The sequence below is a fragment of the Nicotiana sylvestris genome, chromosome 3 (assembly GCF_000393655.2).
Source record: "Nicotiana sylvestris chromosome 3, ASM39365v2, whole genome shotgun sequence".
Lineage (NCBI taxonomy): Eukaryota > Viridiplantae > Streptophyta > Magnoliopsida > Solanales > Solanaceae > Nicotiana > Nicotiana sylvestris.
In genome coordinates, this window is record NC_091059.1 from 186,255,542 (window position 1) to 186,268,301 (window position 12,760).

The window sequence follows — 12,760 nt, forward strand, 5'->3', positions numbered from 1 at the left end:
ACATGGGTTTCAAGTATTGTCCTTGTAAGGAAGAAAAATGGCAAGATTCGAGTGCGCATGGACTTTAGGGATATTAACAATGCGTATCGATCCCGCTTCCCATTTTAGAACTGATGATCGATGCTACTACTAGGTACGAGGCAATGTCATTTATGGACGGTTCATCAGGCTATAACCAAATTCGCATGGCGCCAAAAGATAAAGAGCTTACTACATTTCGTACCCTCAAAGGTATTTATTTCTACAAGGTAATGCCTTTTGGCTTGATGAACGATGGTGCTACTTACCAAAGAGCTATGCAGAATATCTTTGATGACCTTCTCTACAAAAATGTCGAATGCTATGTTGATGACTTGGTGATAAAATCAAGAAAGAAAAGCAACCACTTGAAAGACTTGAGAATGGTGTTTGAGTTGCTTCGGAGATACCAACTTAGGATGAATCCACTAAAATGCGCCTTTGGAGTTACCTCCGGAAAGTTCCTGGGTCTCATTGTCCGACATCGAGGGATTGAAATAGATCAAGCCAAAGTAAATGCAATCTTGAAAATGCATGAGCCCCACAATATTCATGAATTGAAAAGTCTGCAAGGAAAGCTAGCATACCTTAGGAGATTCATCTCAAACTTAGCTTGGAGGTGCCAATCATTCAGTCGCCTTATGAAGAAAGGTGTCCCTTTCAAATGGGACCAAGCATGTAGCAATGCTTTTGAGAGCATTAAATCTTCTTGATGAAGCCTCCGGTTTTGGCAGCCCCTATACTTGGAAAGCCGCTGATACTATACATTTTAGCACAAGAAAGGTCTGTTGGAGCGTTGTTGGCCCAAAAAAATAGTGAAGAGAAAGAAAACTCCCTTTACTACTTGAGCAAGATGATGACACCAAATGATCTGAATTATTCACCAATTAAAAAGTTATGTCTAGCGCTAGTCTTCTCAATCCAAAAGTTGAAACACTACTTTCAAGCTCATGTCGTTCGTTTGGTTTCTAGAGCAAATCCCATCAAGTTCGTGATGTCAAAATCTGTCCTTAGTGATCGACTAGCAAGGTGGTACCTCCAGTTTCAATAATTTGAAATTGTATACATCCCACAAAAGGCTATAAAAGGACAAGCATTAGCATACTTTTTGGCAGATCACCCTATACCTGATGATTGGGAGCTAACTGACGAACTACCTGATGAGGACGCCATGGTCATTGAAGTTCAGTCTCCATGGAAGATGTACTTTGATGGTGCTGCACATCGTGGAGGAGATGGTGCTGGTGTAGTATTTGTCACTTCTCAAGGTGAAGTTCTTCCCTACTCTTTTACGTTGATGCAACTTTGCTCTAACAACGTTTGGGCATATAGGATGACTCACCACACGCCAACACAAGCGACTCTTTATTCACTCGTTTATGGAGTTGAAGCCGTCTTGCCACTCGAGCATCAAATACCTTCATTATGATTAGCTATTCAAGAAGGGATCACTGATGAAGAATAAGCTCGACTTCGATTAGCATAGTTGGAGGCTCTTGATGAGAAGAGGTTGGAAGCTCAACATAGTCTTGAATGTTATCAAGCTCGATTGTCTGGCGCCTTCAATAAAAGAGTTCGCCCGAGATCCTTTCAAGTAGGAGATCAAGTCCTTGTCGTACGAAGACCCATAATTACTTTCCATAAACCTATAGGGAAGTTCACTTCAAAATGGGATGTGCCATATGTTATACAAGAAGCTTACTCAAGTGGGGCTTACAAGTTGGTTGATGCACATGGCATAAGAATCAGCCCTATCAATGGCAAATTCTTAAATAAGTATTATCCTTGAAATTGTGGCGCTCCTTGATGCATGAGCTTAAACTACATGTTGCTACACTCCTGGCCTGTATGAGTCTAAACTGTGTACGTCCCCCACAAAAAAATTACCCTGTCTGAACTACGGTATGACTTGATCCTCTTCACCGAGGTACGTAGGCAGCTTAGAGTTTCATTCTAAGTTCACTCGCATAAGTTCAAAAGATACATATTGCCCCAATTGTTGTTCAAATGAAGTATGAAGGAATGTAAGATCAAGCTGAAATGCATCCTCCTGTTGAACTTTGATCTCATTTGATTTAAAGGGGCAACCCTCTATTGTAAATTGATATCTTCAATGGGCCGATTTTAGGAGGATATCAAGTATTTGCATTGAAGTCCACGGATTCTCTATGTCTTCTGGTTCGCCAAACCTTCAAGTTTGTTGGTCTCCAAGTCCGCCCTCTGCCTTAAAAAAGGGGAAGAGAAGAGAGGCGTCACAAGGAAACACAAGTATAAGGAAAAGATTGCTTGGCACAACGTTTCAAATTTAGTAAGACTTGAACTCAAGATATTTGTGAGAATATAGCTCTTAAATTTTGATTGATGGCAAGTAATACATCTTCCGATCTCGAGGATTCCATACCAAGATATGATTTTTTTTGGTGAGACTGCGCAAATTCATAGCGTGGTGCAATATAAAGTTGATTTCAAAATATTATATGGGACGATTATAAAGTTGTTTGATTGATAATTTTGGATATGTTCTAGATCCTGAAGTCTAGTTTTCAAGAAATCAAACGGTTCGTAATTTCGACGTTCCTACACTAAGATATGAATTTTTTGGTGAGACTATGCAAATCTAGAATTGATAGCATGGTGCAATATAAAGTTGATTTCAAAATAATATCCGGGACGATTCTGAAGTTGTTCGATTGAGAATTTTGAATATATTCTAGATTTTGAAGTCTAGTTTTCAAGAAATCAAACGTTTTTGCAATTTCAATATTTCTACACCAAGATATGATTTTTTTGGTGAGACTGTGCAAATCTGAAATTTTCAATGTGGTGGAATCTAAAGTTGGTTTCAAAATATTATCTGGGGCGATTCTGAAGGTATCTGATTCTAATTTTGGGATATATTTTAGATATTGAAGTCTAATTTCGAGAAATCAAATGGTTCATTATTTGGACTCTCCCACGATAAATATGAATCTTTTGTTTCAAGCGCTTAAAGCTGAAAATTATGCGACTAAGATAAAATTCAGACAATGTAAAGCAAAAGAGAAACTGAAAAATTTAAACCATCGAAGTCTCCAAGTTGAAATCTTCAAGTTCGTCGGTCTTCAAGTTGAAGTCTTCACGTTCGCCACCCTTCAAGTTGAGATATCTAAGCCCTTTAGGTCTCCAAGTTGAAGTCTTCAAGTTGAGGTCCTCAAACTCGTCGGTCTTCAAGTGGAAGTATTTGAGCCCTCAAATTTTTCAGATTGAAACATCAAAGTCTGCCGAATCTTCAAGTTTGTTGGTCTTCAAGTTGAAGTCTGCAAAGTCCGCCAAATCTTCAAAGTTTTCCAAGTATTCAAGTCGACGTCATCAAGTCCATGAAGTCTTCGAGTTGAAGCTTTATAACTTTCCAATCTTAAGGTGGACATATAAGTACCTTTGCACCTTAAGTCGGCCTCGTCGTGGGTTTGTCCTTAAAATGAACTATAACTTTCCAATCTTAAGGTGGACGTATTAGTCCCTTTAGACCTTAAGTTGGCCTCTTCGTGGTTTTGTCCTTAAAAGGAACTATAATTTTCCAATCTTAAGGTGTACATATAAGTCCCTTTGCACCTTAAGTTGGCCTCTTCGTGGGTTTGTCCTTAAAAAGGAACTATAACTTTCCAATCTTAAGGTGGACATATGAGTCCCTTTGCACCTTAAGTTGGCCTCTCTAATAGTCGGATCGTTTTGAGAGTAATCTCTCCGATAGTCAGGTCATTTTGAGAGTAATCGCTCTGATAGTCGGGTCGTTTTGAGAGTAATCTCTCCGATAGTCAGGTCGTTTTGAGAGTAATCTCTCCTATAGTTGGGTCTCTGATAGTCAGGTCATTTTGAGAGTAATCTCTCTAATAGTCAGGTTATTTTGAGAGTAATCTCTCCGGTAGTCGGGTCATTTTGAGAGTAATCTCTTCGATAGTCGGGCCATGAGAGTAATATCTTCGATATTCGGGCAAGGATGAGTACCCATCCCTCACATCCTATGATGGTCTTCTTCACGCATGGATCATCTCATTAAACAAGGATACATCCTTCTTGTTTGACCTACAAAAAAATGGCAAAAGATGAAAAGCACAAGAAAAGAAGAAGAAATTACATTCGCGTCAATGCTTCTGAGTCCACAAAACTAGACTCAAATGGCTTCAAAATATTGCGATTGATGCCGATTGAATGGAAGATATGCAGCTATTTATAGAAGCGGTGAAACGATACTGGAAGTTTAGTGGCGATGTGGGATTGGAAATTCGTTAGAGTCCAACAAGGATTTGATATCCTAATTCAACTAGAAGAAAGGGTTATGGCGGTGGAATTTGCTTACATATATGCAAATTGAAAAGAGGACAATGTTAGTTCTATTTCTAGTGAACTAGGGAAAAAATATCCTAAGAATATGATGATGACATCAACGTGGTTTAGCTTAATTCCATTATTCAAGTCAAATGCATTGAAAATGGACATTTCTAGAAGTTGCATGGCACATTTTCCATAACCATATGTACGTACGAAGTTCTTTTACTTCAAGCCTAGTCTTTTAAATTCACACAACAAATCTTGAAGTATGGGGCATTTTTAGGCATATAAATTTTATTAAGATTAAATCCATAAAATAATTTGGACTATATTTAAAATTCAAGATATATTGGTCCAAATATATATTATGGGCTAATATAATTGAATTAATTATATAAGTCTAATATAAATGGATTAAATAAATAAGTCTTAATCTATTGGACTAGCCCATTTAATTGGGCTAAAGTGATGAGCTCACTTCATTAAGCCCAAGATGTCATCTTCCTAGAGGCCTAGTTTGGTGCCACGTGTCAAATGACGTGGCGCGCCAAGTCAAACGGAAGAGCCAATAGGACCATGCCACGTGTCAAAATGACAAGGCACGTCGAGGCAAATCAAAAGGCCAATGAAATTGTGCCACGTGTGCAAGTGACATGTTCTGGCCAATCAAGTGCGGTCATGTCACACTTCAATTTGATTGGTCGGAAAGAGTTTTTTCATACCACAACTCCTCCCTTCCGCAACTATAAATATGGGTCTTCATAAATCAGAAAAGATACCAAAATCTATAACAAGAAGCAAGAGAGAGCTCGTGGATCAAACGCGGCAAATTTCTCTACAAGTTTCAAGCTTCAAGCAATCAAGTCCAAGTTCAAGAAATCAAGCTCAAGCTCAAGAACGACGAACAAATCAAGGTCAAGTTCAACCAATCAAACCAAGCTCAAGAACAAGATCATCGTTCGTGGCAACAAACATAAATTCAAGATCAAGCTCAAAGGCATTTGAATTTATTTACTATTGAAAAGTAGAATCAGAGGAATCATAGAGATTGTACACTCAAGTATTCGAAATAAAATACTATGATTATTGCGATATTTTTGGTCTTGATTTTATTTTCTCGACGCAAATTTATTGTCTACAGTATCAATATGCCTCTATTAAAACTAGGCAAGAATAGATGCAACATATGGCAGATATTAACCTCACAGCCGGCCAGCTCTGCGTACTTTACCAACATCAGAAAAACTTTGTATAAATAAGGGGAGAGCTGCGCCAGGCAGACATTGTAAAAAAGGCAAAAGTCCACCGCTAATGGGGGAGAGGAAGAGAATAACCAACTAAGAATGCATAAACATAGAAAGCGCAATATCCGGGCCGGTGAACCTGTACTATGTCGCCTCCCACCGGAATAATTTTGACGTGAGAAGGAATACGACATTTAAACCGGAGGTCAACTATTTGACGCAGCCCCGTCTTAGAAAACTCATGAGCATGAGCGGGAGCAGGTTCCTTTGAGAAGTCATTTCTGACCGAAGGATTCTTAGCAACCACCTCCTCCATGATGGGGAAGCTTTCTTCCTCCTCAACCATGGATTCCTCACCGCCGGGAGGAATGGCCACCGATAAAGGAGTGGCATCGGAGACTCCGTAGTAAACATGAGGGGAACTTGACATATTTTTGTAGTAAAAAGTGTACAACAAAGTCAAAGAAAGAAGATATTAACTGGGAAAGAAACCAGGGACTGAAATTGAAAAAGCTGGAAGAAATCGGAAGTGGAGATCAGAGAAGAAGATCAAAGAAGAACAGTATGCATACAAAATGGGAAATGCTGAAAGTTTCGAAAGTGAAGCCCCTTTCCTCTACTTATAGGGTTGAGTGACACCAGAATCGAGGCAAAAAGTTGTCAATAGCATCAAAATCGAAGCGATAGAAACACAAACACTGCATCGGGAAGACGCGTAACGATGACGCGTGTGGCTATGACATCATCCTACATCAACCGCACCAACCGCAGCCCTTCCGACAATGCCGCCAGTTCGACCTCGGCCGATTCGATTCAATCATAACGACCAAATTTCCTCTGAACGGTTGCAGACAGAATCCGCTCATCGAGGACGTCCAAGATCACGACCTCAACAGGGCGGAGGGACTAGCTGTATTGGTCAAAATTTGGACTAGACTTAATAACTGCAAATGGACGTGGTCGAGGATTAAGTCGACCACGGCGCAATGGCGAGGGGTTGTCTTAATAAGGATTAGCGCCGAGGTCAAGTAGAGAATGTACTAAAGTAACGGTAGAATAAGCTTAGAATAGAAAGAAGGAATATTCCATTAGATATTCTTTCAGTTGTACTTTTTAGGGTTTCTTAAGAATATCCTCTATAAATAGGAAGAGATAAAGAACAAAAAGGGATCTTCTTCACTTTTCTGATAAGAACACATTGTAAAGGGTTTACTACAAAGAATATACAAAAGCTTGTGTTGTCCACTGATTACATTGTTTGATATACGCTTTTTATTCACAAGATCCAAAGATTCCTTATCCATCTTCATTTTCTATTACTCCACGTTGTTGTCAGGAAGGAGAATCATCTAAGTCATCTAACATTTGGGTGATAAATTCCTCCTTATTACATTTATTGCCATTATCTAGATTTATCGCATGCTTTTATTACTACATTCATTGACAATCATTGAGCATTTGTAGTTGGTATACAATATTTTTGGATTCAGCCCTACATCATTAATATATCTACATGTTAGATCTAGTGGTTATTACATTTAACTAGGATTCACCCTTTATTTTCTCATTAATTCGTTTTAAGAAAAGGTTTAGCACTTTTTTGGTAAAACGGTTACCAGACAAAATGATACTCATAAAGCTAAATAAATGTCCGCCACCGGATAGTATTTAATGAAAAATATTCTACAATATTTAGTACACTGCACATTACAAAAGAATATGACATTCATACCCGCCGTTACACGTTCTTCAATGACCCTCATAATTAACATTAAAGAGGGGCTTGATCCTAGGACCTTGTTCCCTGGGTGAAACTATATACAGTGAGTTCTATTATCATTGTAAAGAGGACGAATTTTTTGAAAAACATACGCTAGATTCTATTCAAAGTTTATACAATTTTATCTTTTTGTTCTTTGATATCATTGTTGTTGTACCTGGAAGCCTTGCTCCCACAATCACTATTTTTGCTATTTCGTTTCCATCTCAAGGCTAAGTATTATATTTTTATCTAATTCATCCATTATTTCAAGATCAAATAAATTCACTTGTATATAAACCACGTATAAATACAACTGTACCGTTTTACGGGTAAACAATATAATGATATAATGTAAGGTAGGGAATACTAACAAGTATAATTCGATGGTATATCGAAAACAAATATAATATACATAATTTGTATACTTTTTGGCTAGTAATGCAATTAGTTTCGACGGACAAATTTTGTATTTGCCCTTGTATTTTTTTAGTTCATTTTGTTATTTAAAATGAATTTGGGCTTACACCAGTCTTAGAGAGGGACTTGGACTTTTTTGAGCCCGTGATAACATGTCTGGAGCACCTCTCAAAATCGTTGAGTATATCTTGTGATTGACAGATGAACATGGATTTTCAAATATTCTTGGGCCTTGTTTGGACCCTCTGATAACAGCTCATAATCAATCACTGGGCTTTTCTTCCTCATCACCGAATGTAGTACGTAAAATATTGGAATTTTTACCTAGTTATACTATAATAGAAACTTATTTAGTATTTTTATTTAGGTTCCTTATTAATTACTTTATATACCTATATTTACTAGTTTTATACAAAACCATAAAAAGGAGGAAATGAAACATACCTTAAATGTTGGGTATCAGTTACACATAATCACCTACATTTAAGATACTCTTCCTTTTTCTAAGGAAAACTATATCGGTCTTTGTACTTACCCAAAATCATCACCTCTCTTTGTACTTACCCAAAATCATCACCGTAAGAAACTCACTGAACCCCAAAATCATCACCTCTCTTTGTACTTACCCACAGTAAAAAATCCATTGATACCCATAATCTCTCTAACCCAAAAATCTCGCTTACTCACTCCTCTTCCACTGTTATCCCCCCAAAATTGTAGATTCTTTCCTCTTTCAAAGTTGTTGATATACGATTTCTCTTTTTAATCGTCCAAAATCTCTTTCCTATTTACACAATATAGAAGAAATTTGAAGATTTGCTCTAAAAGCAAGTTGTGGGTAAGCTTCACTCTACATTAAAGTTGGTTTTAGGTTGAATTTCATAATGAAACTCGACGAAGATGAAGTTTCGGAATTGTATTACGATTGTATGATAAAGGTATCATAATTGTATCTGAGTTGCATTTGATACATCAATACCTAAGACAATTCTGATACAATACTAATCTATACTATATTAAAAGTACGAAGGCCCTTAACGAAATGTAGTTCGTCTTTTTTACCCTTTAAAAATAGATTTCATAATGGACAAAATTGTAATTTAAATTATTTTCCTAATATTTAGGACCTTAAGATCAATTAAAATTTTAGTTATAATTTTTTTTTCTTTTTTTAAACATTTATGATGTCCTAATATTTAGGACTTTAAAGTCGATTAAGATTTTGCCTTACATAACTTATTTTCCTAGTTAAAATACGTAACAAATTTATGATTAGTAGTGCCAAAATTAGAGAATTCTTTTAGGCAAGACATTAACTACCACTACTTGTCAAAAAGACACGTAATAGGAGTTCTTGAGCATAAAGTTTTTGAAAATTAAGTAAAAATAATTATGTTGTTTTTCCTAATATTTAGTATTTTGAGATAAAGTAATATTTGTTTATTAAATTTATTTTCTTTATTTGAACTAATTTATTAAATTTATCCTCTTTATTTGATCTAAGTCCTTATATTTAGGATTTTGATATCAATTAAAACTTAATCAAAATCAATTAAAATTTATCTTATATAAATTATCTATATCTATATCTATTCTATAATACTATATTAAAAGCACGAAACCTTTTAGCGAAATGTCGTTCGCTTTTTTTATCCTTTAAAAATAATTTTCATATTGGACAAAGTTGAAATTTAATTAGTTTCCTAACATTTAGAACTTTGGAATCTACTAAAATTTTCATTATTAAATTTTTATTATTTGAGTTATGTAGGAGATAAATAGTTAGGACTTTAAAATTGATTAAAATTTATCTCATATAAATTTTTCCTTATTTAAACTATATAATATAACTAATAATTAAGAATTTGAAGTCATTAGTATTTTTATTCAAAAGAAACGTGTGTTTGTTCACGTATAATATTACATTCCAGCAATATAAATTTTTCTTTTTACAACTATATGAACTTGTTATGGATGCTAACTCTTTAAATTAGAAGTCTTAATAAAGATAGGAGTGCATTGAAGCTTTACATTTACTTAATTTGTATAATTATATTTCATGAACCATCTTCCTATGTATACTCAACGGATAACTCATCGTTGGAAAAATAACAAAATCAAAAATCGAAACTATCATTATAATTTTTGTTCTATTTCTGTTGTCCTTCACAAGATATTGAATAAGAATAACTCGCGTGAGACAGAGTGAAAGATAAAACTTGAGAGCCTTGTGGCCTAGGACAATGTTTAATTGTTCTTTCTTGTGAATTTATATCAGGTGCTTAACCCGATCAATAATTTTATGATATTATTTGATAGTATCAACTGGTTATTCAAAATAAATTTAAAGAATAGAGATTGGCAATTGACGTCCTTGCATCTAGCCAAATTTTTGACTATTTCATCCGGTTAGGCAAACAATTTTCATTATCTCATGAAAAATAATTATTCCTGTTTTGACTATTTCCCATTCGTCATCATAAATATTTCATGGAATATTAATTTTAAGGTGTGGTGCAAAAAAATTTCTATCTCACTATAATATAATTTTTGCTAATTAATATAATTACCTTACGCACGAAAATAATTTACAATGCTATATTTTGAAAGGTATATTCCATTCATTGAATTTCGGCAATTGTAGATAAACTACTCATAAAATAATTTGGGAACATCGCGCCGTTAGGAAAAATAAAAATTTCTAATATGCTCAATCCTTATTTTTAGTTCAAATTTTTCTTCTGAATCTATAGTTGATATGAAGATTTAAATCTGTAAATAAACTTTTGTTTGGTATTATAAAAAATATGTAAATAAACTGCACTGAAACAATAGGCAAACTTTGAAGAATAATAGGGTATGTTGTCCAACTTATCTGGACTACTTACTGTATCTTGTAACATTGATGCATATATTAATAAATTTTCCTAAATGTTCAATCCTTGTTATTAGGTGAAAAAAACTATTTATTATGAGTTCAAGTCTATATTCAAAATTTATTTTTTTTGTTCAATATTCTATGCACTTTTATTGATAGATGTAAAATTCACGTGCAAAGCACGTACACTAAAACTAGTACTATTAAAATACAATATTGTATTATAATTTAAGTTTAGAGTTGGTTCTAGGTGGATATTTTAAATTGAAATTTGAAAAAGATGAAGATCAAAGTTGTATCATAAATTAGAATTGTATCACAATTTGTACCTAAAACAATACATGATACAATACTAATACAAGTATAATACGATATTATATCAGTTTAAGTTTAGAGTTGATTTTAAGTTGTATCATAATTGTATCACAATTATGTAAGAATTCTTTCAGGATTGTATCAAATTTGTATTTGAATTACGAGCAGTTGTGAGATCGTGATGAATTTCACTGTTTGTATCACAAATATATGATAATTATATATTAATTTTATTAGTATTGTATTAATTATTATTTTGGATATTAATGTACCATCTACAAGTTATATACAATTGTGATACAAGTATGATCAAATTATGTTTTATGTATTGATGTATCCGATACAATTAAAATACAATTATGATACATTTATCATACAATTCCTGAATATTTCTTCATTTTCAGTGTTGTACAGTCTCCCAGCAAAAGAACGATACAATTGATGATTTAATAATATAAAATTATCGGCAATGGTGGGAAGAGAAGATGGAGATTCTAGCGTAGATTAAGGAATTTTGTTGTAAAAAAAAAGGAGAGAGAAGAGGAGAGGGGGAAAAAAGGAAAGAATATAATTGAATACACTAATAATGGGGTGGGAGCCTTTTAAGGAGCAATCTACACAATTTGTAAGAAAACCCTAGATACTTATTAAAAACTACAAAATATAAAAAATATTGATAAATAAGTTTCTAATATAGTATAACTAGGTAAAAGTCCATAAAATATTAGATATGTATAAAAATAGATTCGTCCCTTCGGTGACATCTGATAAAAAAAAATAGAATTATAATTTTGTTCCAAGTATAAAATGTTGGTTTACCCTTCACTGTCATTCTTGCTTCTCCAATGTCTCGTGTAGTAATAATCCGTTGAGGATATAGTAATATACTTATAAGGTTACATAGCCACTAACAGCAACGTGTATGAATACGTGTTACATTAAAGGAGTATTATAAAAAGATACAAAATCTGAAATTATATATACCACACGAATTTGGCTACTATGATATATACATTTGAATATACCATTCAAATAATCTAACTCACCTAACGTCGTTTCAAAAATCTTAAGCCCGTAAACATCAACGAACTAGCTACATGTCAAACTTAATTAGCCAATATTTTATTAAATGCATAAATGATTCATATTCTCTTTAAAATTATATTTTGGCCCCAAATTTATCCAATTTGATCCCAAAAGCATCCTCCAGAAAATTCATGCATGTACGCAAATAGAGCTAGCTCAATATATGAATAAAGTACCTTGCAGTTTACATACTTATCAGCAACAATGAAGCATTTAAATACTCCACTTGTTCTTCCTCCTCTACTAGGCCAGTCCAGGGTCGATGTTGAGTTGTCTTTTTCAGAGAAGATAAAACGTGAAGTGCAAGAAGTTATACGTACGTAACAGCTAATCGTAATAAAAATTATTACTACAAGATTGAAATTACATCAGAAGCAGACATGACGTAGTTAAATAGGTTAAAAGAAGAATTATAAACAAGAGTAAAGGACAAGGATCGATCAACCGTCATAGATATTTCTCAAAATCATACTATAAAAAATTATCTGCACCTAATATTTACACCAAATTATATTAATTTATTACAGTTAATTAAATGATCTAACGAAACAGATGCAGATTTCAAAATTTCATGAACATAAGTACATTATTCCAAAGAGTTGAATCTAGAATTTATATATGACAGCTTCAACCTTTAGGTTCTCACCATGAATCCATTACTATGTAGAAATTATAGGTCAAAAATTAATTGTTTCTTAAAATTTTAGTGATTTTTAACATAAATACCTCTTC

At 34.0% G+C, this 12,760-nt stretch overlaps 1 protein-coding gene across 1 annotated transcript; it reads left to right on the top strand.

Moving 5' to 3' along the window:
• The first annotated feature begins 730 nt into the window (after positions 1-730).
• LOC138888474 (uncharacterized) lies at positions 731-1,447 on the top strand. Its single transcript, XM_070170341.1, has 2 exons — positions 731-982; positions 1,097-1,447. Exons 1-2 carry the CDS (start codon positions 731-733, stop codon positions 1,445-1,447), a joined length of 603 nt encoding a protein of 200 aa, XP_070026442.1.
• The last annotated feature ends 11,313 nt before the right edge of the window (positions 1,448-12,760 follow it).

Excerpts from the sequence above, each read along its gene's own strand:
- LOC138888474 (XM_070170341.1), top strand. The coding sequence starts at position 731 with ATGAAGCCTCCGGTTTTGGCAGCCCCTATACTTGGAAAGCCGCTGATA. Across the intron at positions 983-1,096 it reads AAGCTCATGTCGTTCGTTTG|GCTATAAAAGGACAAGCATT; the intron begins GTTTCTAGAGCA and ends ATCCCACAAAAG.